The sequence below is a fragment of the Rhopilema esculentum genome, chromosome 3 (assembly GCF_057945365.1).
Source record: "Rhopilema esculentum isolate cy_ngs chromosome 3, ASM5794536v1, whole genome shotgun sequence".
NCBI classification, from domain to species: Eukaryota; Metazoa; Cnidaria; class Scyphozoa; order Rhizostomeae; family Rhizostomatidae; genus Rhopilema; species Rhopilema esculentum.
Window position 1 is genome coordinate 9352232 of NC_142817.1, and position 26223 is coordinate 9378454.

The 26223-nt window shown below is 35.6% G+C and overlaps 1 protein-coding gene across 2 annotated transcripts; it reads left to right on the top strand.

The window, feature by feature from the left end:
• Nucleotides 1–542: 542 nt before the first annotated feature.
• LOC135692580 (intraflagellar transport protein 122 homolog) lies at nucleotides 543–25398 on the top strand. Of its 2 annotated transcripts, none has more exons than XM_065210763.2 (46): nucleotides 543–742; nucleotides 1194–1260; nucleotides 2902–2986; nucleotides 7489–7567; nucleotides 7692–7768; nucleotides 9593–9659; nucleotides 9785–9851; nucleotides 10059–10132; nucleotides 10257–10332; nucleotides 10475–10567; nucleotides 10680–10778; nucleotides 11141–11217; nucleotides 11380–11441; nucleotides 12162–12220; nucleotides 12491–12565; nucleotides 12698–12766; nucleotides 12904–12947; nucleotides 13276–13369; nucleotides 13637–13722; nucleotides 13831–13909; nucleotides 14042–14083; nucleotides 14312–14389; nucleotides 14926–15003; nucleotides 15132–15172; nucleotides 15416–15488; nucleotides 15666–15692; nucleotides 15829–15882; nucleotides 16004–16066; nucleotides 17195–17248; nucleotides 17351–17490; nucleotides 17589–17660; nucleotides 17955–18126; nucleotides 18542–18577; nucleotides 18699–18765; nucleotides 18972–19050; nucleotides 19317–19390; nucleotides 19720–19817; nucleotides 20912–21012; nucleotides 21302–21383; nucleotides 21573–21656; nucleotides 21773–21884; nucleotides 22380–22422; nucleotides 22542–22624; nucleotides 23130–23215; nucleotides 23434–23598; nucleotides 24076–25398. In XM_065210763.2, exons 1-46 carry the CDS (start codon nucleotides 675–677, stop codon nucleotides 24151–24153), a joined length of 3579 nt encoding a protein of 1192 aa, XP_065066835.2. In that variant the 5' UTR covers nucleotides 543–674; the 3' UTR covers nucleotides 24154–25398. The 2 variants fall into 2 exon arrangements, with proteins under 2 accessions (XP_065066835.2, XP_065066836.2); XM_065210764.2 differs by lacking the exons at nucleotides 543–742; nucleotides 1194–1260; nucleotides 2902–2986 and adding exons at nucleotides 5686–5821; nucleotides 6609–6675; nucleotides 6968–7052.
• The last annotated feature ends 825 nt before the right edge of the window (nucleotides 25399–26223 follow it).

Consider the following 26223-nt stretch of genomic DNA (forward strand, 5'->3'; position numbering starts at 1 on the left):
TGTACAGTTGAGTGAAGGATTTTTTTGTACTAGAATTTCGAATATTCTGAGGGATACTATTCCAAATTTTGATTCCTGAATATGTAATGAAGTTTTTCTTATAATTTGTTCTTACTGCTGGAGTATAAAATTTACCAGATTTAGCTTGCTTTGTATTAATTTTATGCTGGCTGCTCGCTAGTTGAAATAAGTGTGAATAAAGGCTGGAATTTGTCTTCTAAATTAAACAATTTAAGGATCGTCTGGAGGACTTTTAAATACGATATGGAAAACTTTGTGAACATATTAAGAAGTAAGATTGAAGATGATTGGCTTTTTCACTAGGGCACGATGATTGGCTTATTCAATAAATTAAATAAAACGAATACTAATATTTTGCCCCCGGCATATGGAGCCTCATCATTCAACTCTGATGAAGCCCTGTATGCCGGGGCGAAATATTAGTATTCGTTTTATTTAATTTATTTTGAAAATTTATCTCATTACATTGGATTCTTGTTGTCGTATTGCTTTGTTTTTGAATATCTTATGTCCAGAAAGGACCGGTCGGTCTGACAGAAGAAGGGCATTTACCCCCGGCAGGAGACTTCGAATCTTTGGATGCGGCAGCGAACTAGGAGGAAGTAAGAGGGAAGTGACATCAAGTAGCAGAAGCTCGACAAAGAAATATCGAAATGGCATTCAGTCGAGTAAATTTGGTTTGGATCGATAAAATCCACGATGCTGCCAACTTACCTCAAAGGTTAGCCACATATACAAAAATTTTTCAAGATGTTTTTGCTGATAAAACTTTGATTATTGTCAGCCTATGACTCTGTATTTTTTGCTGTTTTCTTTAATTATTGTTATTATGGTTCTTTTTTCTTTGAAAAAGTATAGGGACTTTGCATCAGTTCAATGCTTGAAATGGAAAATACTTTCTTATGGTGAACGTCATGTTCATCTGGACAAAAGTAACATTTTGCAAATACCACACGGAGATCTTTTGTCCATTAATGTTTTACATTCGTTAATTGATTGATTCGTATGTTTCTTTCCTTTGTTTGGTTATTTCCCTTCTTAGAAGACCGGCATATATCATCGCCTTCCTTTCGAATACAACAGCTGATTTATGAAACTGAAGCATTGCAATGATAACAATAAAAAGAGAACGGTGAAAGTTTTCTTGCTATTTAATTTTTTTTCATTTGAAGGATTTATTCCCTGGAATTCAGTCCAAATGGCGAGCAGTTGTTGGTTACTGCAGGCAATGTTATACTCGTAAGCCCTTTAATTTTTAAGTTCAATTGCCCTTTGTTTTCGTTATCAGATATATCATATTTTGACGGACAAATCTTTCGCTACGACTCTGTTACGACCTGCTACGGCAACCTAACTTGAGTTTGCACAATGGATCTATATTTGTTGTATTTTCTCCCGCTTCAACCTGTCTAGATAATAAATGATCTCCAATAAGATGACGTTATAAAAGTCTTGTGTGTTAATGCGTTGTTAATTACGCGAACTTTCAGTTAAACACCTGCTACAGATTGGTCTTAGACTAATAAAACCCAATATTCCCGCTGTACGCCCATCTCTTCTTGTACTTGCCCTCGCTCACATCCTTTCAAAGTAAACAGTTCAATTTTTAGTGGTGGGTACCCGATTTTCTTGATTGTTGCTGTAATTTTCTATCCTGGCCCCATACTGAGGGGAATGCTTCGAAAAATTCCACAGATGGATGTGGTCTAAGGTTTTACAAAAATAATGTTTGAAAGGCTAGAATGCACTGCAAAGCGAACATTTTCCCATCTATCATTACTGAAGCAATCATCAGAAGGTTTTTGCATTAAAGTAAAGTTTTCTTTGAATATCTGCGGCTGAGGTTTAGAAATACCTTAGAACTTGAGTTGTAGCTTTCTAAAAAATTACATCCTGTATAACAATTATGCTCCATTGATTGAAATGTATCCTTCATTTCATTAAAAGTTTTCAGACATATTGTAACACTTAAAGCTGTGGGAGCTACAAAGTGATTCATATACACCAGAGGCATAGAGTTCTACAGTCATAACATAAAGAATCTTTAAATGTTGATCGAATAACTTTAAAGAGAATCAAGATGTATAAGATAGTGGATATCAGGTCTGGCCGTAAGACTTTTAACAGGGGAGCAGTAAACAGCTCTCCTAGTAGTATTCAGGTGAGCTATAAGAATAGAAACAAAGGAAAAATTTATTTCAAGGAGACCAAATTTGCTTTTTAGAACAATTTAGGAGGGCAATCTCTAGCTCCCCTCCAGCATTTGAGGAGAGCCTGGAGGGGAGCAAGAGCTATGGCTCTCCTCAAATGGCCAGGCCTGAGATATGCATTTAAAGTTGAAAATGTTAGCAGAGAAATAGCCACATAATCACAGGATCTTTTTTGATGAATTTTTTAAATTTGGTTTCTGTTCTAAACTTCACGAACCAAGCCATGATATTTAGCAGATTTTGCCCTTTCGGAGATTTTCCATTATGTTCAGGTTATGTGATCAAAAGTAAAAAGCTTCAAAGATTTTTGATGCCGTCTCACTGTATAAACTGCAGAATTACTAGGAGAGTCCAGGCAAAGCTTCTACAATATTCATTTTCTAAGTTCTTTTGATGCTAATTGCTTGATGAAGGAAATTAAACCTTTAAAACCTCTAAGTAACTTTGGGATATAGAACTATCTGAACATCTGTCACTCTTTTGGTGGGCTTGTTTCTAGCATCTTTCAGATTTAAAAACAGAACGGTGTCTTTCGGAACCATACCCATATTGTGCCTCACCATAGCATATAACTAACTGCTCATGTACAGTGCATAATTGTTTAGAAACCCAAGAAGATCTTTCAGGTTTTCAGGTTCAAAGGCCCAAATAAAATGTCAATTTATTTTAGATTTACGATACTGTTGGTGGGACAATGGTTGATATGCTCAAAGGTCATAAAGATACTGTTTGCTGCTTATCCTACTCAACTGACGGCAAGTAAAATATATTTGGACTACTAACTTGATTTTCCTTTTTATGCAAAAAAAAGAAAAAATACATGTCTTCATCAGGCCTCTCTGTAAAGAATTCAGCAGGTGCGTGAACGTATAACTGACGTATAACTTTCGTATAACTTTCAGTTAAAATTGCACAGAAAAGCATTAATGTCAGCACTATTGATGCTAATGCTTTTCCTTGTGATTTTTAAACTTTGTGGTACCAAAGTATTATATAACTTTCAAATGTTTTGGACACCCATACAAGAAACCTCTATTGTTTTGATCCCAACATCAATTCAAAAGAATTGTTATTGAGATTAATAATGTTTTCTAAAATTTTACTTTAATAGAGTTTATTTAAAAATCTAATGAAATCAATCGTCTGACAAGTCATATTTAGCAACACTGGTGGACTTTCTGTAAGGAAAATAGTTACAGCACACATTTAAATTGGCTCTTATATCACACTTAGCCAGCACACCAACACTTACTGTGATTACTTGAAAGTTTTCCATTGTTTAATATGCAAATTATGTCATGTGATTCCCTAAATTGTGACTGCTGTAATTTAAAAATGATTCCCAGAACAACATGGCAAAAAGGAATCTTTACAATATGCAAACCACATGAGGCACATGATATCACTACTTTCTGAGAAACAGGCACATGACAAAATGTGCACATTGCCTTGTCCAGGCACTTGCCGAGGTGGAGACAGGTAATCACATGCCTCAAGCTAAGAGACCTGTTTTCGTTAGTAACTTGTAATTTGTAAGTAAAATGCTGCTAGCTAACCTTCCTACAGTGATTGGAAGTAAGTTTGTGAACTTAGGCAAGATAATGGCATACATTTTGAATTCAAAATTGAAACTTATGTGCAAGAAGCATTGAAAGTTATGTACAGGAACATATGGTTGGAAGAGAAGAAAATCACTTAGCCAAGCCAATGTTTTAAAATTCTGCCTGATATATATTCTCTATATTTTCCAATACATTTTGCAAAATATCCCATACAAAATCTCATATATATCCAGGGTTTCTAGACTTTGCATGAAATTATTTTACAATCTCTTATTTTCTACTCTTCTACACGATTCAAATTATGATAATCATACCATCATTCTTCTCACAACAAAAGGTATGTAGTGTACAAAGTACATCTTTAGGCTAGTTGTATCATGCCTCCAGCATTTCACAGTCAATCTTTCAAACCATAAACATGGCTCATTAAAAAGAACAATGTCATATTTTAATACCACACTATTTCTTCACACTTAACACCACTGTATTACCCTGTAAGTTATTGACAGTTACTTTGAATGCAAATGCTGAAACCTTCTTTAATACATGCTGCAAGCCATGCTATATAACAGAAGATATACAAATTTATAACATATGACTCTGTGACTTGCAAATTAAGTATGTCCTTGAAAATGTGGTAATTTCATTAAAAAATAATGTCATGCGATCAATTTAAAATGGGAGGTTTCTTGCAAGGCTTACTGATGAACTTATTTCAATTGTAAGGAAAATTTTCCTTTTTAACAAGTCTGTGAGCTTCATTTCTGTAATTCTAGAAATTTCATCATATTTAGTCCGTACAAATCTTGCTTGACTTTTCTTTGGCCAAACAAGCTTGTGATGTATTCTACAAAAATCTTTTAGTTCTTCAAATAACAATGTTGTTTGTTTAACTTGCCATGGTATTTCATGTTTGAACATGTCAAGTAATGTCTCCCTAAATAGCTCAGCAATCTGTTTGTCAATGGGCAGATCAACTTTGGTTTCACCTTCATATGCCCAGTTGCCAGGTTTAGCGCTGGCTAGGAAATAGTTTGTCACATCCTCAACTCCATCTCCAGTTGATCCAGATACCATAAAGACATTTTGAAATCTACTGTATCCACCAACTGGCTCGTATCCCCACACATCTCTTTTTCTATCATTTGTAAGGATTTCAGCATACCGCAAAAGGCTTGACTTTCTTTTTATAAGATCAACTTTATTCAAAATCAACACACACGGGAACTCTGGATGCTCAAATAAAAGATCCAAAATAGACTCGTGAATTCTTTCTCTTTTTCTTTTGCTTTCCAAGTCTACAACTACTGCCAAAACATCACATTCTTCAATAACTTTTCTTGGTGCAGTTATTTGCATACGTCCAAGCTTGAGTCGTCTTGCTTCCTGAAACGGGACTATCCCTGGTGTATCAATAAATACTAGCTGAGTGTCTCCGTTCACGAACGGCACGTAAATACTCTCTCTCGTTGTATTTTGTACATCCGAAGTGATGGAAACTTTCTCTCCAACAAAAGCATTTATAAGCGTTGACTTTCCTGCATTCGGTTCACCAACCATTCCAACAGATAAAATTTTCTTTGATATCTTCTGGAAGTCATCTTGCTGCTTAGGCCTTCCTTTGTTCCGGGTTGAAAAGGCATTGTTGCTTATGGTGCAAACGATTTTTGGCGGCCTTGGTGAATATTCGATGTTGTGATTAGAAGGGGAAAGCACAATGTTTTTGCTAGCCTTAGATACAATGAAACAATTCCGAGTCACGCTGGATGCTAACAAGCCACGAGAAGAGAAAAGAACGTTCCTTTGAAATATCGACGCCATTTTCGTATGCACGATAGAGGTTGTGTTGGCATCGAGGCTGAAAGGGAAAATGAAGAGAACGATGTTGTGAAAAGCCAGACATCATAACAACAGTTTAAATGATTCTGGTGCGTTTATACTTTGCACGAAGGCAAGGAACATATTGAACATGAGAGCAATTCCTTCCTGGGTGGACAAGGTCCATGACAAAGACCAAGTTCCACAGAGGTATGTACTTTTGTAATTTGTCCGCTTGCAGGTTGTTTTCTTTTTGTACCTAGCAACTAAGCCAAGCGCATCCTCGCTGTTGCATTTATGGCGGATAGTTGTTACGCCTATATACAAATATTGGGCATTTGCTTGATAAGAATTAAACCATTCAGTTATATCTTCCGCGAGCAATAAGCGAGTTGTGTTCCTCTGTAGGCCTAGATAATCTTTGCGCACTTTCATGTTCACAAGGCAAGGTTCTGAGTCTTTATAATGTTCTGTCAACATGAAAGTTTTTGGCTCATTTTAGATCTTCAAATTTTATATCAGAATTTAGTTGTTGACCTTCGGCAGAATTGGGATGCTAATTTCCGGTTCATCTTGCTGCCGCACATATCACAATGATACTGGAAACTATATACTTTGTACTTGATACTTTGGCACCTTTTTGCCACCTAATGTGAGGCAGGTAACGAAAAGCAGGAAAAAAGGTTTTGCAGTAAAACACACAGTTTTTATGATATATTCTCTCATAGCATAGCAATGAGAAAAATATTAGACATATTGGCCAAGGCCTAACATTCTTCTCACCATGCTTGGGTTCTGGCTCAAGACAGATTAAAATATATATTTGATGAATGAAGAATGGCTCGATTTAGAAATAAACAAAGCTTAAGAAAACAGTAGAAAAATTCTTTTCTTGCCATTATTAAGCCACAATTTCTGGTCATGCATGTAATGGTTGAAGACATGTTGCATAGAATCGTAACTTGTGTGCAGTTACTAATAGGATACTTTTTTATAGCATCCATGATTTGGCATTTAGTCCTGATGGTAGTCAATTGATTGTTGCAGCTGGCAATAGAGTTTTGGTATGCCTAACATGTTTTTGTTATCTTTTATTAAAAATATTTTTTTCTGATTACCTCATTTTGTTCAACAGCCTTTTTTTCTCTTTAAATTATCTTTGTAAATTATCACCATTCCTGTGGGGCACAAAATTCACATTATCATTTTGAGAACCTAGTTTTTGATGACATATCTTATTCTGTTTTACCTTGACACTGTTTAGTACACACTGCTGAAGCCCTATTATTCAGAGTTTAAAAAATGTTTGAATCTTCTGATAAATATTATGAACTATTAGGTTTGATTTCTTCCTAGGTGTATGACACTGTTGATGGAACATTGTTGCAACCACTGAAAGGCCACAGAGATACAGTTTATTGTGTCTCATTTGGAAGAGATGGTACTGTCTCACCAGCTTTACCCAGTTACCACTACGGACAAAATTCAATTAAAAAGCAACCTTTGTCTTTTTGGCACCTATCATAACATCCAAGAGCTCATCTGGCCTCTGGAATTGTTTGATGGTGTGCTTATGCAGACTCCTTCGGAAAAACCTGGAGACAGCAACTATAATAACCCTCCTATATTAAGCAAAGGCTGGCAAATAAAATTTTATCCTTATATGCAGTCAAATATCTATTAATTGATATCTCATAAAAGAAAAAATTATTGCAGTTTCCAGTCTCTTTTCTTGCTTACATCTGAATGAAATTTTAGTAAGACTTGTTCTGCTATGTAGATTGAGGCTGTTTTAAGTACCCAGCAGCTCTATCTCTATGCCTTTGTAACAGACTGGTGAACTGCAATCTTTATGAATTGGAATTAATCATTTGCAGGTAAAAGATTTGCTTCAGGTGGTGCAGATAAAAGTGTCATCATATGGACAAATAAACTAGAAGGAATACTGAAATATACGTATGTATTTTTAAGTAAAACAAACTGCATTATTTTCTAAGAAATAAGCTTCAATTTTGCTTCTTGCCTTTACAATAAACCTTACATTGATTTGATTTTAAATTGGCCAATTATTTTTCAACAGGCACAATGACTCTATACAGTGCCTGGCTTACAATCCTGTCACTCAGGCTTTGGCAAGTTGTACAAACAGTGATTTCGGTAACTAAGATTTGATTTCTTTCTGCCATCATTAAAAATAAAAAAACAAGATGAGAACTGAGGCTATTTGAAAGCATAATTTGACTTCCTGTTCTTTTCAGGCCTTGCAAGGAGAGGTGCTCAAGCTTAATCAAGCCCCCCACACAGGCAGGGGCGTAACTTGGCCAATAGGTTTGGGGGGGGGGGTGAAAAGGGTTTCTGCCCTGCAAAACTGAGTGGTGCCCTGCAGACCTCGTAGCAACGGTTTGTCTATATGTTACTAGTGAAAGCTTTACCAGTGAACACTGGTCTTTACCAAGGACAAACTTCTAAGCAATAAAAACAAACTTGAAACTTCATTACCTATGAAATATCTATTTCTCTACTTGACCGTAAATTGTTTCTTTTATAGTCACTTTATTTAATGTGTGTTTGCAAAATACTAGCTAATAAACAGCTAATTGGGGGGGAGGGGAGGGTACATGATGCAGACAGTGCAACGAAATTTAGCCCAGTGGGGCTAAGAATCAAGTTGAGTGAGGTAGGAGGACCCACCATGGTTGGGTCCGACGTGAAGAAAATTTTTGAAATTATACCTTGTAAAAGGGCTAAAAAGCATCTTTCAGACAAAAATTCAGCAAAATACTATTATGCTAAAAGAACTGATTGTTTATTGAAAATTTTATTGTTTATTGGGAAAAATAGGGAGGGGGATGTCATGCTAAAACTCTAATATTAGACGTTGGGGAAGGAAAGAAACGACAACCTTTCGTTTCAGATTGCACGTAGTTGTGAATGACAGAGGAAGATGTTGTTTTGATTGGGGGAATTTTATTTCCTGAACAGAAATGTGCAGTTTCTTGCATCGAGAAGGCCATGTTTACACATCCAAAATTAAAACATTGCAATGATACAGAAAGTGATTTACTGAATTAATGCAAATAAAGAAAAATAATAAAAATATACGTGAAAAAGTTAGCAATTAGATGAAACAAAATCGGTATCTTAACGATTTATTATGTTTTTTAGTTCATGCACTGTTAAAAAGTAATAGAAAAAATGATAAAAAAATTCTTATCTTGACCAAAGTGAGGGCCTTCAGCCTCTTATTCCCCTCCAGTGACGCCGTGCTTGTCATAAAAATAATTTACAACTTAAATTAACTTGTATGGACTCAACCTTGCCCTCATAAACATATGCATCAATCATTGCATCCATTGGCTATGAGTTTCGGTAAGAAATGCTTTCGCTTTGCAAATAACGGAGCTTTTCCTTACATACCTGTTCCGTTCTCTAAAATGCAATGTCAGGAAGGGAGGTTCATAACAAATACGATATTTCCATTTCAAAATTCCTAAACGGCCCTTTACGAACTTCAGAGGTGGCATTTCTGCGTGGCAATAAAGCTCTTCTTGGCGCCCTGCGAAATTTTTCTTAACAGGCTTTTGAACCCTTGGTATCATAAAATATCAATTTAAACCTTTGTACTTTATAATAGAATGTACTTTATAATAAATGGGTAATAAATGCACCACCCATATTTTGAAAGATCAATCTAATCATATCTAGATGAGATTAAGATATTTTTGGCAAATCAAACTATATGGTTTTTTTCTGTTTTACTAAAATTATGTAGCTTTTCAAGTGATAAAAGTAAAAAAACTTATTTGATCAGATGTAATTGAAAAAACATTCAGAATACCATTATCCAGTTTCAAGGGCTTTAAACACCAATTCACTTTTTACTCTCTGCAGAAAACTGTCAGCACATGCTTCTGAACATGTGGGACATCAACCCACACTTACTGAATTTACAGTATTCATTTTAGATTCTTTTTTTCTTAGGTTTGTGGTCACCTGAGCAGAAATCAGTTGCCAAACACAAGGTGCCTTCAAAGATAACTTGCTGCAGGTGAAAGCATGAACAATTTTAGCAGTCATATCTTGTATCTTTATATGTATGTATATATTTCTACATGCTTTTTATTAAAATATATATTTGTGCTGTACTAATTTCTGTGTGTATTTTTTTTGTAGTTGGACAAATGATGGGCAATATATTGCTCTAGGAATGTTCAATGGCACAGTCAGCATTAGGAATAAGGTTTTATTGAGCTTTTATCAGAAATTGAGTTTCATTTTAATAATTTTATGCTTTTATTGAGGTTTTAGCTTTGTATCCATAAGATGAAAACAAGAGCTCACATGTAGCTTTCTCCCAACTCATTAATTGATTAGGGTTTTATTTTTATGCCTGTTAATAAAAAGTTATAGATTCTTGCTTGTTACTTGCTCTTTTTCCTCAATTCAGCTTGGTGAAGATAAAATTAAAATCGATAGACCAGGTTCCTCTCCTGTTTGGACTATTTCATGGACTCCACTGAAGTGAGTATCTTTCATAAAAACACAAATGGTTTTGATCTCTGCTTTTTTGTAGACTCTCAACCATTCATTTTCTTTAAGTCTACTTGTGTGCATATACCCACATAAACTGTGTGTTTTTTTGTAGAGATGGAAGTGCCGACATTTTGGCTGTTGGCGACTGGAACAGAAAACTTTCTTTCTACCAGCTCAGTGGCAAACAGGTTTGTGTTTGTATTTTGCAATCATTTTTTTAATTGAACCTCTCTTGGGTGAAGCTTTCTCTTGGATATTTAACCTCTGATAGTTGTTAATACCTCTTCAAAGTTCCAGTTCACTTTCTAATCGATTCTTTTGCACTGCTAGATAGGTAAGGAGAAGTCACTCAATTTCGATCCTTGCTGCCTAAGCTACTTTAGCAAAGGAGAATACCTAATCGTTGGTGGCTCAGATAAGCAGGTAATACACATGTTTTAAATATATCATAAACAAAATGATGTTATCGATGCTTTCGCATCGCTGAATTATTGTTTTATATTCATAGCTTACCATAACACCTTCATTTCTCTAGTGCTCACTTTTTACAAAAGATGGCGTTCGGCTTACTACTATTGGTGAACAGAAAAGCTGGGTGTGGTGCTGTAAAGCACGCCCAGACTCAAATTATTTGGTGAGTTCATAGCTTACTGTCTAGTAACCAGAATATTGTGGTAGCCTTTGAAGCCCTTTTCATAACTGAAATCAACAAGTTGTAAACGGCAGCAAGAATTCTCAGTCCGGAATTCAATCCAGATTGCCTTTTATGATGTCTCTTAGGGAGGAGAAGCCGCTGAACAAGAATGACTTTGTTGAAAACTACCGACAGTGTTCTCCGACAGTGTTCTTTGTTTATAACTGTGTCATTTAAATGTGAATTTAAGTTGCTTTGTCAGTAAAGTTGCTAATGTGACAATGATACTTTTAACGGAAATGAGCCTAGTGTTTTTCCTTCTGTTTTAACATGTTTGCTAATGCTGATTTTTTTGTTTTTAGGCTGTTGGATGCGAGGATGGAACAATTGCATATTATCAACTGATTTTCAGCACAGTTCATGGACTTTATAAAGACAGGTAAAAAGTTGCTTCGTCTATTTACATTGCAATTCTCAAGGCTAGAGAACTCACAAATATGCTTTTGTTTTTTGCTGTTAATGTCCTCTCTCGATTCTCTCGTGGAATTTCTTCAAAGCATTTGAATTCTTTTATTATTGGATTGCACCTTCTCTCTTGCAGATATGCATACCGAGACAACATGACTGATGTTATAATACAACACTTGCTAACTGAACAGAAAGGTATTTTTTGCATTTTCTGGCTTACTTTGGTGCAAGTGATTAATTTCAGGCATTTTCAAAAAATTTGTATTTGATTCTTTATAAAAATTTATAAGTGTAAGCAAGGAGACTATCTTTGTTATTAATTTCTGGTAGGGAAACATTCTCAAAAAGGTCACTGAGCATTTGCTCCATTTTTAAATATTTTCTCAGCTCGGTCTTCAGCTGGGATATCTTCTTTAATAAAAGTGCGAATAGGACCCATAGTATCATTTTTATTAAGTGTAGGCCGTAAGACGAGGTAGATGTTTTGATGAAATTGTTGATTTTGATGATTGTTAATGATTGATGATTTGTTAATGATTTGTTACTATTGGTTATATGCAAACATTAGAACTGTAGCTTGCTTCAAAGTCTCTGAAAATCCTTCACTTCCATTGTAAAATAAATTAAAATTCTTGCACTTGGAGATTACTGCTAAATTTAGCTTCGCGTGGAAATCAGTTTCCCGCAAAATCGGCAACAGCCAACAACCGTTGCGTGACTGAGCGAATGCATTGCTCGGCATACCCACATTTTAACTTCCCTTTCACTGCGACCAGTCTCGAACCTGGGAACAGGATTAATTATGGCCTGGTCGCGTTCGTCGATCCGACGTTTAGTTTTTGTCGAAATCTCCCAAACAAAGAAACACAAGCGGAAACTATGTGTTATAGTAACAATATTTTCTTTTTTTGACAGTTCGCATCAAATGCAAAGATCTGGTGAGGAAAATTGCCATTTACAGAAACAAATTAGCCGTGAGTATTTTTCCCTTGTTCGTTTCCAAGTATTTCTATACTAATAAAGTCAGGTACAGAAATTCTAGCGAAAAATCTGTGTCAGTTTTTCAACTTGTTAAGAATCATTCATGACGTATCATTGAGTGTTTGAACAAACTTTGCTGATTCGCTTGTATTTCCCCTTAGGTATTGTGTATAAGACCTTAGAATTCTTTTTATGATCAATATTCCTAAATTATTTGTAGTTGTAATCTTTATATAATCTGTAAAACGATCTCTTCCTTTTAGGTTCAATTGCCGGACAGAATCAACGTTTATGAGTTATATTCAGAAGACACCTCCGATATGCACTATCGCTTAAAGGTTTTTATTTATGAAGTTTCTCTCATGTTTTAGTTAGCTTCGTAATGTATTTGGAATTCAAGTTTTATTTCCATATCGTTTTGATTCCCATGTTTGTTTTTTGCAAACAATTTAAAATGTTTTTTCACCTAGGAAAAAATAAACAAGAAAGTCGAATGCAACTTGCTGGTTGTATGTGGAAATAACGTCATATTGTGCCAAGTAGGTTTAATTTCCTTTCCATTTATTTATTAAGTGAATGTTTCTGTCGCTTTGCATCATTACAGCATATTTTCTCTGCATTTGTCCTTTACACCATTCTAGTCGATGGTGCTGATACAGTTCTTGTCACATTTTAGGAAAAACGACTGCAATGTTTCTCATTCGACGGTATAAAGGAAAGGTAATGTTGTTTTGTGTTTGTGTTGTTTTGTATCAAAAAAGTTGTTTTGTAACCTTCTTCCGAACTGATTAAGCAATTGCAAACGGTGAGAAGTCCAATTTTCCTCAACTTGCTTTGATATGAACTCGAACGATGGCTGTTTCTTTGCCAGCCCTTTTTTCTTTGAGGGTAAGCAAATTGTTGATTGGTATGAAATCTCATTGGTATGAAATCTCAAAATTCTTATTGGTTTGAAATCATAGACAAGGTCAAATGAAAGAACAATTCCTTATTGATTTTTTCACTATTTTTGCTTGATTTTTAATTGGCATGAAATGTAATTTTTTAGGGAATGGAACATGGAGTCACTGATAAGGTACATCAAGGTGATCGGAGGTCCTGTTGGGAGAGAAGGACTGCTTGTTGGACTCAAGAATGGCTTAGTATGTTGTGCATAAAAATCCCAGTTACAAAGCTACATGCATTCCATTGATTCTATGTACTGTATTGTTGCGTGGTACTTTCCCTATTGTTTACTCATTTGTAACTCAGGGAAACCAAATGCTCTATCGATATAGTTTTCTTTGATTGAATTTTAAGACTTAGCTATTTAGGATGGCAAGATGAGTTGCTTAATGATAAAAGCTATTGTTTGAAGTGCAAAGCTAAATGTATCGACGTTTTATGGCAAAATTCGCTTCTTTTTCCAGATTTTGAAGATATTCGTGGACAACCCGTTTCCTGTGTCTCTTTTGAAACAGCAAACCAGTGTCCGATGCCTCGACCTCAGTTGCAAGTAAGCTATTTCCCCTTGTTGTAGCTTTTGACTGCAGATGATCAGCGGTAGAGTTTCTAGGGTTTTAGGGTAGTGACCACCTTGCAAACCTTTTCAATCTCTTTGCAGTCGGACGAAACTGGCCGTTGTTGATGAAAACAGTACGTGTCTCGTCTATGATTTGAAGACCAAAGAACTGCTCTTCCAGGTGTGCTGATGCTGCTTTTTGTTTGCTATTATTATTTGTGTTCATTATTCACTCCAGTTTCACGTAAGCTCTTTCTGTAGGATACATGCTCATTGTCACATTGTAACATACTCATTGGCCATTTTTGTCTAGGAGCCAAATGCAAACAGTGTGTCTTGGAACACGCAAAATGATGTATGTATTCATTAATTTATTAATTCATTTATTTATTTATTTATTTATTTATTTACAAATAACAGAACATCAAATCACAAGTTCGTAGGTGATGCAAGTCAGTAAATGGTTTCTCTACATTTCATATTGGCGTTTGGCGTCTACATGTGTACACTATAATATCATATTTTCCTTGCAATATATTCAAATTTTTTAATCTACCATTCATTGCGTCCCGTCATATTTCAGGACATGTTGTGTTTTTCTGGCGGAGGGACGCTCAACATCAAAGCTAGCAGTTTTCCAGTTCATCAACAGAAAGTGCCGGTAAACTCTTTATTCCCATAAAAATTTCATTTTAAAATCTTAAGTCTGTTGAAAGATATCTTTGGGAGAAGTGGCTAGGCTGTCATCTATTTTAAAAATTGATGTCCCTTCGAACTACTGTGTTGGTCTGAGCAATTGAATTTATTCAATTTACTTCCAATTTATTAGCAGAGTGCAAACAGCCAGGTTGTGGTAATAATGATAAGAACACGTATTCCGTGCGATATAAATGAAAAATATTCATCTTGTTTGGGTTGCAAAATAAAAATTAAAAAGTTAGCAAAAATAAACATCTAACAAAATAATGAAATGATAAACCGTATTTTGTAATTTAAAAAAAACTTTTTTTGATCTTCTAAGTAACTTTTTTCTAGTTTTTGGATAGATTCCAAAGAAGTTGATAGTTTTATCGACATTCGTGCTCCGGTTCTTTCAAAGTGTAGTTGCGCCACTTTCTATTGGGTTTGACTATTTTTTGCCTAATTTCACGTGTTGCATGAATTTTAAGATTGACTTGTGATCTTTGTTGCATTCAGGGCTTTGTTGTTGGCTTTTGTGGATCCAAAATATTCTGTTTGCATGTATACTCAATGACATCGGTAGAGGTACCTCAGGTAAGCAATGTTAACTGTTTAATTTGACTCATTTTTCGTTGTTGTCATCAACTCTGATCGCACGCCTTTTAAATCTGCCTGCAAATGTTTGCAATATGCCATTAATAGAGGATAAATTTCTTTTTCAGTCGACGCCGATGTATCAGTACCTGGAGAAGAAGCTATACTCGTAAGAACCATTCAAATTCCTTTAACATTGACACCCATTATTTTATGCTTGTTTATTGGTTACGCTCTCTTTTTATGTCTGTTGTATGCAAAGTAAAGTGTTGGAAGCGTCGTTTGCCTCGCGGTATGTGACGGTGAGGTAAGTTTCGATGATTCGGGTTTTTATGACACATCGCTGGTGACCATTGCTACTTACCGTCATTGATTTTTTGCACCCAATCTTTCACTGCCATTATGTCACCAGGGATGCTTACAGAGTCGCTTGCCTTGGGGTAACAGATGGCGACTGGAGGGCTCTCGCAATGGCTGCACTTGAGGTTGGTCTATTGTTTCTATTCATCTTCCTTTTCTTTTTCATTTTACTTACTTTTCACCTAACCTTCTTGTTTTACTTTTCTCCCTCATTTCTCCATATATATACTTGCTTAGTGGTTGTAGGTCCCTTTAATTGTACTATTTTATTCTTAATCTCAAAAATATTTTTCTTCTTTTAGGGTCTTGAATTTCAAATTGCAAAAATGGTGAGTGATGAAGTCCTGTTTTTCTGAAGTTATCCGTGTGCACAAAGTCTTTCAGCTAATCATTTTCATCTCCGACTGTTTTACTGGTGAACTTTACATAGCTTTCACCCTTATCTTTTGTCTTCGCTCTTTTCAGGCCTTCATTAGGGTCCGAGATCTCAAGTATTTGCAGTTGATAAACTCCATTGAGGTGACTATCGTGTTTCATTTTCACCTTTGCCTGCTGCATTTTACTGTTATGTTTTCAATAAAAATCGAAATGCATCAATAATTTTGGCGATAAATGAAGTATATCTTTGTTATTTTTATAGGAGCGAAAGAAAAGGGGTGATAGTGACAATCAAGCATTTTTGGCCGACATATTTGCCTATCAGGTAGGCCCCATCGTAACTTTATCAGTTTGGTTTTTAAATATCCTAGTCCAGATATATAACTTTTTACACGACAACAATAGCGCGGTAAATAACGCGGTACATTAAATTACGCGAATTGAAAAACTCCGCCTTAATTGAAACACCGTTCATTTCATGTGCGGGTAAATTTCTCGTCCGTTATTAACTGTCTTTTTTCAAGTTTTAATAAAAGTAAAACATCTTTTCCCAGTATTAAGTAAGATGCAAGGTAAAAAACATGAAATACATTCTATTACATTTGAATGTCCTCATTATCAACTGTTTCCACATGTTAAATTCAGCATCTTCTTCAACATCTTCATCTTCTCGATGCCTAACATTCTTCGTGTCATCCACCTTGATTTCGAGTTTTTTTGTCATTTTTTTCCTGTGCTGAATTTGAAGGTATTTCAGTAAAACGTTTTGCTGACATCAGAAATTCGCGTTTATAATATACCATTTGATAATTTTAATTTTGTTGATTCATGTTAATTACCACACATTTTGAAATCCAATCTCGCTATCTGCGTTAATTTGTGATCGCATTAATTTGTTCCGTATTATTTTGTGTACCGCGTTATTTGGTGTACCGCGTTATTTGGTGTACCGCGTTATTTGTGTTTAATAAGGTAGTTCCATTATTAGAGAACCAAACTCAAAATATAACGTAGCTTTTCCCCGAATTTAACTGAAGCAGTAGAAGTATCAACGATGAAATGTATTGTAGGTTTTATATTAAAGGGCTGTGAAAAGAGCTATCTTCTGATCTTGTAGATTATTGAGAATTTTAACACACAGGTTGCAACATGCTTACAAATAGCTGGTTTCATAGATGTAGACTCAACTCGTGGGATAACGACTCAGAAAGGAATATTAGTATTCAGAAATGCTTGACAATGGAAAACACCTTTTATGGAGAAGGGTAGCGGTCTCACTCACAAAATGCCCCAAAACGTGCTTTTTCCAACTTCAATATGGGGCTTCTGGTTTTCTGATTTTTTTGGCTTTAGACAAGTTGGCTGCCTTGCTAATCGCATTTTTGACGTTTAAGTAAGGTGTTCTGACCCGACATCTTCTATGAGTTGTGTACTTTGAATTCATTATTTTAAGGGCAAGTTTCAAGAGGCGGCAAAGTTATATAAGAAGACTGGAAACGATGAAAAGGTACGTTACATCATTTAGGTGATACGTCATTCTGTCCAGCGATAATTTAAGTTCTTAGTTTAATGTTTTCTTTGAACGATTCGATGCTAATTTCTGTTTTAGGCATTGGAAATGTTTTCTGATCTGCGACAATTTGATTTTGCAAAAGAATTTATTGGAAGTGGTGACCAACGTAATGTCAAGCAACTGATCCGCAAGCAGGCCGAGTGGTGTAAAAGCACGAATGACCCGCGGGCTGCTGCGTGAGTATCATTATAATCTGTATCAGCAACAAATGCTCGTGTTTTCAGCCATGCTTTGTCATATATTTGTCTTAATTTTATTTCTTTTTTCTTTGCAGTGATATGTTTATAGCAGCAGGTGAATTTCTTAAAGCTGCCGAAATCCTTGGCGAGAATGGATGGACCGACAAGTAGCTCATTTTTTCCAATTATTTGTTTTTTTTGTGTTAAGTTTCTCCTTATGTCTAAACATTGAGACTTCTTTGTCGGTATGGACTTCATGAATGACGACATAGGAGAAACCTCTCTGCTTGTTATTTTGTTTCTGATGAGTTTTCTTCAGGTTCATTCACAAAATTTCATATTCTATTTGATTTTATCTATGTACATGCATGCGATAACGATACGAGCTAAAAGGTTTAGAGCCAAAATTTTACTGAGATTTTTGTATACTCAACGTTAATATCGTTATTTCATTTTTTTAGATTGGTTGAACTTGGTCGCAATTTGAACAAGGCTGATATCGAGCCATTAAAAATCTGTGCATTTTACCTGAAGGAGCAACAACAGTATTCCTACGCAGCGGAAATGTACTTGAAAATGGGGGACCAGAAATCCCTAGTGCAATTGTATGTGGAGGCGCATCAATGGGAAGAGGTTGTCTTTATTATATTTGTCTGATCCTTGAAAATGGTCTCTTTGATCACAATAATGATGAATTAAGCTAATGCAAGACATGTGTTACGACTACAATGCAAGAATGGCTATGTGTCATTCGAACGATGCAAAGCCGTGTAAAGAATAAACTGTAACCATATTATTTACGGTAAAGTCACAGACAGAATTCTATTTCAATTGATGCGACCATTTCAAGTTTTATTTTTAATATTGAAGAACTGCACTCCTTTGCCGTCTCATGGTCACAGATAATAAACCGGTTTTAAATAAATTTGTGTTTTATAAAAAAAAGCTTGTGACCTTTATTTGACAATTTATTTGACAGTTTCTGAACAGCGAAGATTATATACTCTCTGAATATTGCGGTCTCAAATTGGAAAAATTTTCTTTCTAGGCCTTCAATCTGGCAGAAAAACATAAGGAATTCAAGGTAGACCGTTGGTGTTTTGGATTGAAATTTAAAGGGAATGTTTGTGCTCAATGATAGGGGATATTTGGATAATAAGAATTTCATAAGGACTTCAAATGATGAGAATCCTTTGCTGTTACAGGATGATGTGTATGTTCCTTATGCAAACTGGCTTGCAGAGAATGACAGATTCGACGAGGCCCAGGCAGGTACGTCTTGGAACCTGATCATCCCAAGTCGATTAGTGCATTGTTTTTATATTTACCGTGTTATGCATTCTGTTCGAAAGGGATCAGTTCCAAGTATCACTTGAGAACATCACTTGAGAACAATATTCACTTGAGAAATCACTTTATTGTCTTTCAATCAAGACAATCTTTAAGTATCATTTTAGATGAAATTTTTACATCCTTAGCATTTCATAAGGCTGGCAAAAGGCAAGAAGCAATCAAGGTTCTTCAGCAGCTTACATTAAATGCAGTCGTCGAAAACAGGTGTGGAATGTTCACAGATCGTTCAACTTAAGCTTCAAATCGTTTACAAATATCAACTTGTTGTGTATTTACCTGTTATCATACCTTTTTCAATACGAATATGTACGCCCGCCAAAACTGTTTTTTTTGCCCGCAGTCATGGCTTTCAGGTTTACGAAAGTATTTTTTTATCATTTTTGATACCATTTTTGAAGATCCTGAAATTTTTTAATTCAGTAGTTGACTGTGCAAAAATATGATTATAATTTACTCTTCAATGTTTTTAGATTTAACGATGCGGGTTATTATTTTTGGCAACTTTCCATGCAATGTTTGGATATCGCAGGCAAGAAAGTCAAAGGTTTGTGAAATTGTAGCTTCACATCGTGTGTCAAATTTGCACAATGTCTCTAAAGACATGTTGGTTGTTGAGCAGTGAAATTTCTGTCAAAATTTCATACCAACTAATTCGTCAGACTAGCGCAGTCTCGCATTTGCCTTCCCATTGTATCCATGGTGTGACTGCGCATAGAGGTCAGACGCACTTGTTACGTTTTCGTGTTTCATGTCGTCCACTGTGTTATCGGCATTCCTAATTAGCATGGTATATTCCTCTTTTGCGAAACGTGCTTGAAATTTGCTGATAAATGCTGTTGTAATACGGTTCATTACTTCTATTTATTGTTGAAGGTGACATTGAGGTGGAAGACAATATTCTTGACAAATTCTTTGAATTTCAAGTGAAGAGTGAAATTTATTACGTGTACCATTCAATTCAGAGGTACATGGTGAGTAATCCGTAATAGAAAGTAAGAATTGAAATAAATGTAAAAACTTTTTTCTTGTCATAATTATGTTTGTTTTACTGCAATTATACAACTAAATATCTGTACTGTATACAGTTTTTTGTTACAAAATTTTTTGTTGAAATGAAGCCCATAGTCAGGCATGTGGAGTAGGGGTGGCTATTCCCCATTTCCAATGCAGGCGAAATTTAAAGTGAAATTTGTTGTAGGGTGGTGAGGGAGGGGGAGGGGGGGGGGGGCTGGGTCAATGGTGTAGTTTATGGAAGCAAAGAAGCAAACAAAGTTGTAAAATATCTTCAACGATTAAACAACGTTCTCCCTCTTTATTTCTATTCAGCTAGAAAAACTTTCGAATTTTATTTCCTTTTATCAAACACCAGGCATGCAAGAGTGCACTCCCTCTCTCTATCCGCAAATAATGTCGTTATAGTGAGTCTTTAATTCTGTAGGTGCACTCAAGAAATAACTGTTTTTTAACATAACAGAACATAAAATTCCTTCTTGGACAACTCCTGGTTAAAGCAGTGCATGTCTATATACTAAAATATTGTCCCCAAAATTGTTATTCGCATAATTTGTGATTTTGAAATGCCCTGACCAACGTATTCCAGGCAGACCTTTCGGCAATTTTTCTGAGAGGCGCCAAAACAGCGCCAAGTTTTTGGAAAAGGGTTTTTGAGCGCAAGGCACGGTTTTTCAGCTACATGGGTAATAAGAGACCCCAATGAAAAATTTTTCTTCTGCCAGTATTAGGGTTGACTCAAATTGTAACGACAATCCAATAAAAACGACGAAAATCCAATTGAAAACATTAAGAGATAAAATTCTCGTGGTGGCAAACAACTGGTATTCTCTTGCTCAAGGCCTGGTTGAAATATGGTACCAATTTCGTGGAAATGTTGTGTCTAGTTTTGTTAGCATTGTGCATAAATGTTGTGGTAATTATGAAATTCTTTAACCCTTTATTGATTTTACTTGCCAAGATTTTGCCCAATCTTGTTTCTAGTCTCAATTGTTACCTGTTATATGTGTAAGGAAGCATGGAGTAGACCTTGCTATTTTGTGTTCTATTGCAGGACGAGCCATTCACATCCCAGTTGCCCGAGGCCCTTTTCAACATGTCACGGTTTCTGCTGCACATGCTGATTAAAGATACCCCGCATGGCATTTCGAAAGTGTATCTTTTCATATTAAGCTCTCATGGCAGTTTTATATCACCTATTTATTTTATTGTACTTCCCAACCCAAAGATGATACTAATATAATTTATTAAATTTGCAATATATCTTAAGCAGCCTATCGTTGTTACCTTCCTGGCAATATATGCGAAAGATTTTAATGAACCTCGTTATTTATGCTGGAGGAACTTGTCTTTGTATAGCAATTGCCTATAACCAACCCATGGTAGTTGTTCTTTTTATTTTAACGAGAGTGGCACGCCTTATTTGTCCTTAACAGAGTACTAGAAATGCTCTTTACGCTCTGGCTAAACAAAGCAAGAACCTAAGAGCATTCAAACTCGCGCGTTATGCTTTTGACAAATTGCAGGTAAAGTGTCCCATATTTTTGTCTTTGGCTGGAGTCCTTGGGAAATATGTGTGATGTCGTAACAGCTAGTAGGTCCGTTTTTAGCACCTTTTATAAACTATTTTACGATTGTCTTTCCTTTCATTTTAATGTGCTCACGTCTATTTAACTACTTTCGACTCATTTTCTTGTTTCTTTTTAATTCTTAAGGCATTGAAGCTTCCTTCAAGACTCCAGGAAGCCATAGACCTCGGCAGTATTACTATCCGATCGAAACCTTTTCACGATAATGAGGTTAGTTAATTTCCTGTTTTAGATAAATTTGAAAACGAGTCCCAACTGATCTTTTGCTCTGATGACGAGCCATCCCTCTAGATACGTTTTCTACCACACATTTTTGTATCTCATAGGATTTATTGCCAATCTGTTACCGATGCTCAACAACCAACCCACTGCTAAATAACAAAGGAAACCAGTGCATAAACTGCGCGCAGCCATTTGTACACTCGTACATTGGTTTTGGTAAGCTACTTTTTGACTGTGTTTAAAAAACCTGTTCAGGTTGTTTGTTCTATGTAAAGCCATGGAAGGCAGTCCTGTATTGAATAGCATTTTTCGTAATCGTACAAAGAATTCATGTTCAACTTCATTGTTTTAACATTTTTCATTGAAAATGAACTATACAAGATTTCCATGATTGGGTGGTTTCCTTTGCTGTCGATCGTGGTAGGAATCTAAATAGGTTCAGATGTCTCTATTAGGTATCGTTTTAATAGTGCATCTCGCCATTTGGGCTGTCAACATACGAACCACTAGGCATGTAGAAATAAGCAGACAATTTGTTCTAGTTATTTCTTTGTTTCAGCCTTCTCATGTATAATGGTAAGATCCCTTTGTGGATTTACAAGTGCCATGTATGTTAATCTGGTAATCCCTCAAATGTATGGCAACAGTTTATTGTTGAATAATCATTTCTCGTTCTTTATTTTCTAACGCGTCCATGTAATTATCTTGCAGAAATCCTGCCACTGGTCGAGTTTATGCTTGAAGATGACATAGAGTATGTTTATAATTCCTCCAATCCACTTCAATCCTTTTTCTGACTTGCTGAAAAGATACCTTGTTTTAAACATGTTTGTTTAGCACTGAGATTGTAGCACGTGACGTTTTGCCCCCTAGAGATGAAGAAGCAATCAAATTGATTGAAACAGAGGCTCTACAAACGAATAAAAAGGACAAGCACAAATTCCAGCAATCAGAAAGTATCCTTTGTCAGTACCAAAGAGTACCAAATATAAAATATGATGATATATGATTCATTGTGTTTTTAATAATATTAGTGATCGGCTAGATTATTACAAAAACATTCGGTGGTAGAGTTGCAGAAAGAGTAATAAGAGGCAGACACAGTGAAGTCACATGATAACCAAAGGCGAGAAAAAAGACATCATTCGCAAAATGTTAACAACTTTAATTGCGGATCGGTTTAATTCTTTTCCAGATAAAATGTTCTTGTATCTAGGGTGTTGAGCTTTTCTAAGCGATGGGTATTATGTCTATTAAAGTGCCAGGTCGGCAGTATGGTATGAAATGCGCAAATGCGTTCCTCATAGTTCATGAAGAGCCTGTTGGTGGTAACCTAGATTGGCCCTCGGCAATCTCCCCTTTGCACTAATAGGAAGTGATTAATTGACGACTTCTTTTGATCATATCATATGCGTATGATTAGATAAGACACAGTTAGGCTTTCCTGAGCGCAACAAATAGATATGCAAAGTCTTCGATTTGATGAGTTTGAAGATGCTGTCGGTGAAGACGAAGACCCTTTCTCGACCAAAGTGATGACATTTGAGGTAATATTTGAAAATTCATTTGTAAGATTCCAAGAGATTCAATGAGAGAATGATAATCTGAAATGTAATTCATTGTCCTGCTGAGATCACTGAATAAGAGAATGACTTTTTATTCAATTTGCCAATGCTTGGAGAAATCGGAGACAACTAGAGTCGAGTGCTAGGTTCACATTGTCATTCTATGTCGTACATTGACCCTGCGATGTTTTCTTTTGTAGCAAGGTGGAGGTGAATTCACACCAGTTCTCATTGGCAGAAAAGCGCTAAAGAACTTAAACAGGAATGAAGTTTTTATTAAAAGATGGCCTGAACCCCTTCGCTATCAATACTACAAGAATATAATTCCAGATGTATCCATCAAAATGTGCCAATCATGCTTCAGGGTGATTTTGGTTTTATGTATTTTATGTTGTTATGTTTCCTTATCTCCGTATTTATCAGTCGCACGAGGACCTGGTCAATGTACTTGAAGTCCACTGCACCCAGTTCTGTTGTATTATAGCTGGCAAAATGGCAACCAATAAAGAAACCACGCGAACAACGAAAAACACTAGCAGTTTCTTAAAAAAGTTTTTTACAATCATAAAGAGGTTGGGGGGTCGTTAAAAAGACAAGAAATGACATCTTCACCCAAGTGATTTTTCAGTTATGTTGACACACTCGTATTCCTATCAAGACAATTCTTCCTCTTTGATTTATTTATGAATGTGCCTGACGTAATCGTTTTATCACTAAGTTTCTGGCTGCACTCATGAAGTTATAAGCAGTCAATTAGTTTCTGTATTGCTTTCGCGGTTTCTTTTGCTACAATGGTCATTTTTGCCTTTCTGCTCTTCAACTTTGCATTTTCTCATTTGTAGATGTTCCACACTGAAGATTTTGAGCTGGCCTTACTACAGCATGGTCACTGTCCGTTTTGTCGATTCAAATTTGACTGAAGATTCCTTTCTATCAAGCTTCTTGTTTGAAATTTAACTCTTTAAAGTTGTATATTTGTAAATGTTTGTAAAGAGCGAAAAGGAAATTTTGAAAAGTGGACAACTTATTTAAGAGGAAACGTGTCTAAATACCATTCCATCTGTAGTATATCCAAGTTTGATTTCTATTACTTACGTATTTCTTGCAAAGTGGAAACATCTTTTGACAATCTTAAGCATTATTTTATGCGCACCACTATACTTATCCTTTCTTTTACAATCTTTATACACATCTTGTATGGCAACAGGTGTCAAAAGCTGAATGAGTTAACCAAAAGATTGAGACACCGATTATGATAAATACGTCAGCCTTTCTCGAGATGCACAGAGAAAAAAAAAATTGTGGTGAAAAATGTTCCTTTTGTGCTGCAATGTATAGCAATTTTACGCCTTGTGCGAAATCCGATTTATTTTATCACTATTTAAAGTTAAAAATTGTTTTCATGTTAGTAAGGAAAGGTTGGAAAATATACTATTAAGATATGATACCTTCAACATTTCATTGCACTTTTATAAAGGATCCCCACAGTCATCACACTTGGCGTTTCACAGTGTTTTGAAATTCTTAATATTGACCCGAATTTGATGGTGATTTATGAAGGGCAGTGACCTGGTGGGCTTAAATGCAGAAAAAAACTGACGGACTTTTCTAGTCTATCTTGCCTTAACAAGGGCGGATCCATGGAAAAATGTCACTGAGTTCTTGGTAAGGCCATGGTTTTTTAAAGGTCATATTAAGATAATTATTTTCCCTATTTTTTCCATTTGGATTCAACCTTCTTTGACGTTTTCAAATTTTTTTATCATTTTTGCTTGCAGCCCTCATGCTTGCAGCCATTTTTGCTTTTTGCTTGCATAGTTTGCAACCCTCTTTGCAATATTTTTAGGTTCTGTACACCCGCAATTCGGCCGGCTGCTATTTGCTTGAGTCGGTAGAAGTTGCTTTGTGAATCTTGATTTGCTCGCTGTACCAGTGATATGATATGCCGTTGATTTTTATGATGTATATCATTTGATGAATACGCCAATTCCCACTTCCAGATAATATTTCCCAGTGTTGAAGGCTTTCTTCTACTTCAGATGTTTTAGTCAAAAGCATTTTTGCAAATCTCCTATCTATTCATATTCTTCTTTTGAAATATTTGTAAACGTTTATTTCATATAAATTTGTCGACGTCATTTCTGTTTCCAATATCTTCAATATTACTTGCGTCGTCAATTTGTCTACTTGTTTTGTACTTCCATGTCTCTTCATAGTTTGTATCATACATGTTATTTGAATTTGTGATTTGCGGTCTCCATTCACATTAAATCATTCTCCTTTCTACTTGATCTGTTCCCCTCTTTCTTTTTCTACTTTGCTGTTCAGTTTTTCCTCTTCTTCTGTAATTTTTGCCTTTTCTTTTCTTTCAAAATGACGACCATTATGTTCGATTTTTCATCATGAAAGGTGATATTTTTGTCTTCTCTTCTTTCGCTTGTAAGCTTCTCTCTGCTGATTTTAATGCCAACGATGTCATCCACAGATTATAAGTTTTCAATTTCTCTTTCCGCTCCTATCACTTTCTAGCTTCTTCTGTTAATTACGTTCACTTTGTGTACGTCTGCAGCCCATAAAGTGGTTCAAATATGGTTCTTCGTTTTACTGCTGCTTCAAGATGAAATGCTTTTGTGACTCCATTTGGTGCTTCTACTGGTGCTTTCGATTTTTGATTAATCACTCTTACTGTCTGAAATTCAGTCGAATTCATTCTCGTTTGGTACGCGATTTATCTAACCAAGATTTATCAAAAGCCTTTTCAGCATCAAATTTTAATTGTGTATAGCCCAATGTAACGAATGTAGCGGTAGCATTCTCTGGCACGGAAACTGAGAAGTACTATTGTTTTACGTTTGATTGACAGTTAAAGGGCCTCTCCAGCCAAAAAAAATTATTTTAGTGAATAAAAAGTTAGCATCTGGTGCGTGTATTGTGGCAAAGTCGTTGTTTTTGCAAAATTCCAATTAGTTTAGAAGTTATAAGGCTTTAAA

Bases quoted from the DNA above. Each gene is read 5' to 3' on its own strand.
- LOC135692580 (XM_065210763.2), top strand. From the start codon at position 675: ATGGCATTCAGTCGAGTAAATTTGGTTTGGATCGATAAAATCCACGAT. The intron at 7,769-9,592 runs GTAACTAAGATT...TTTTTTTCTTAG, and splicing joins TTGTACAAACAGTGATTTCG to GTTTGTGGTCACCTGAGCAG. The intron at 11,218-11,379 runs GTAAAAAGTTGC...TCTCTCTTGCAG, and splicing joins CATGGACTTTATAAAGACAG to ATATGCATACCGAGACAACA.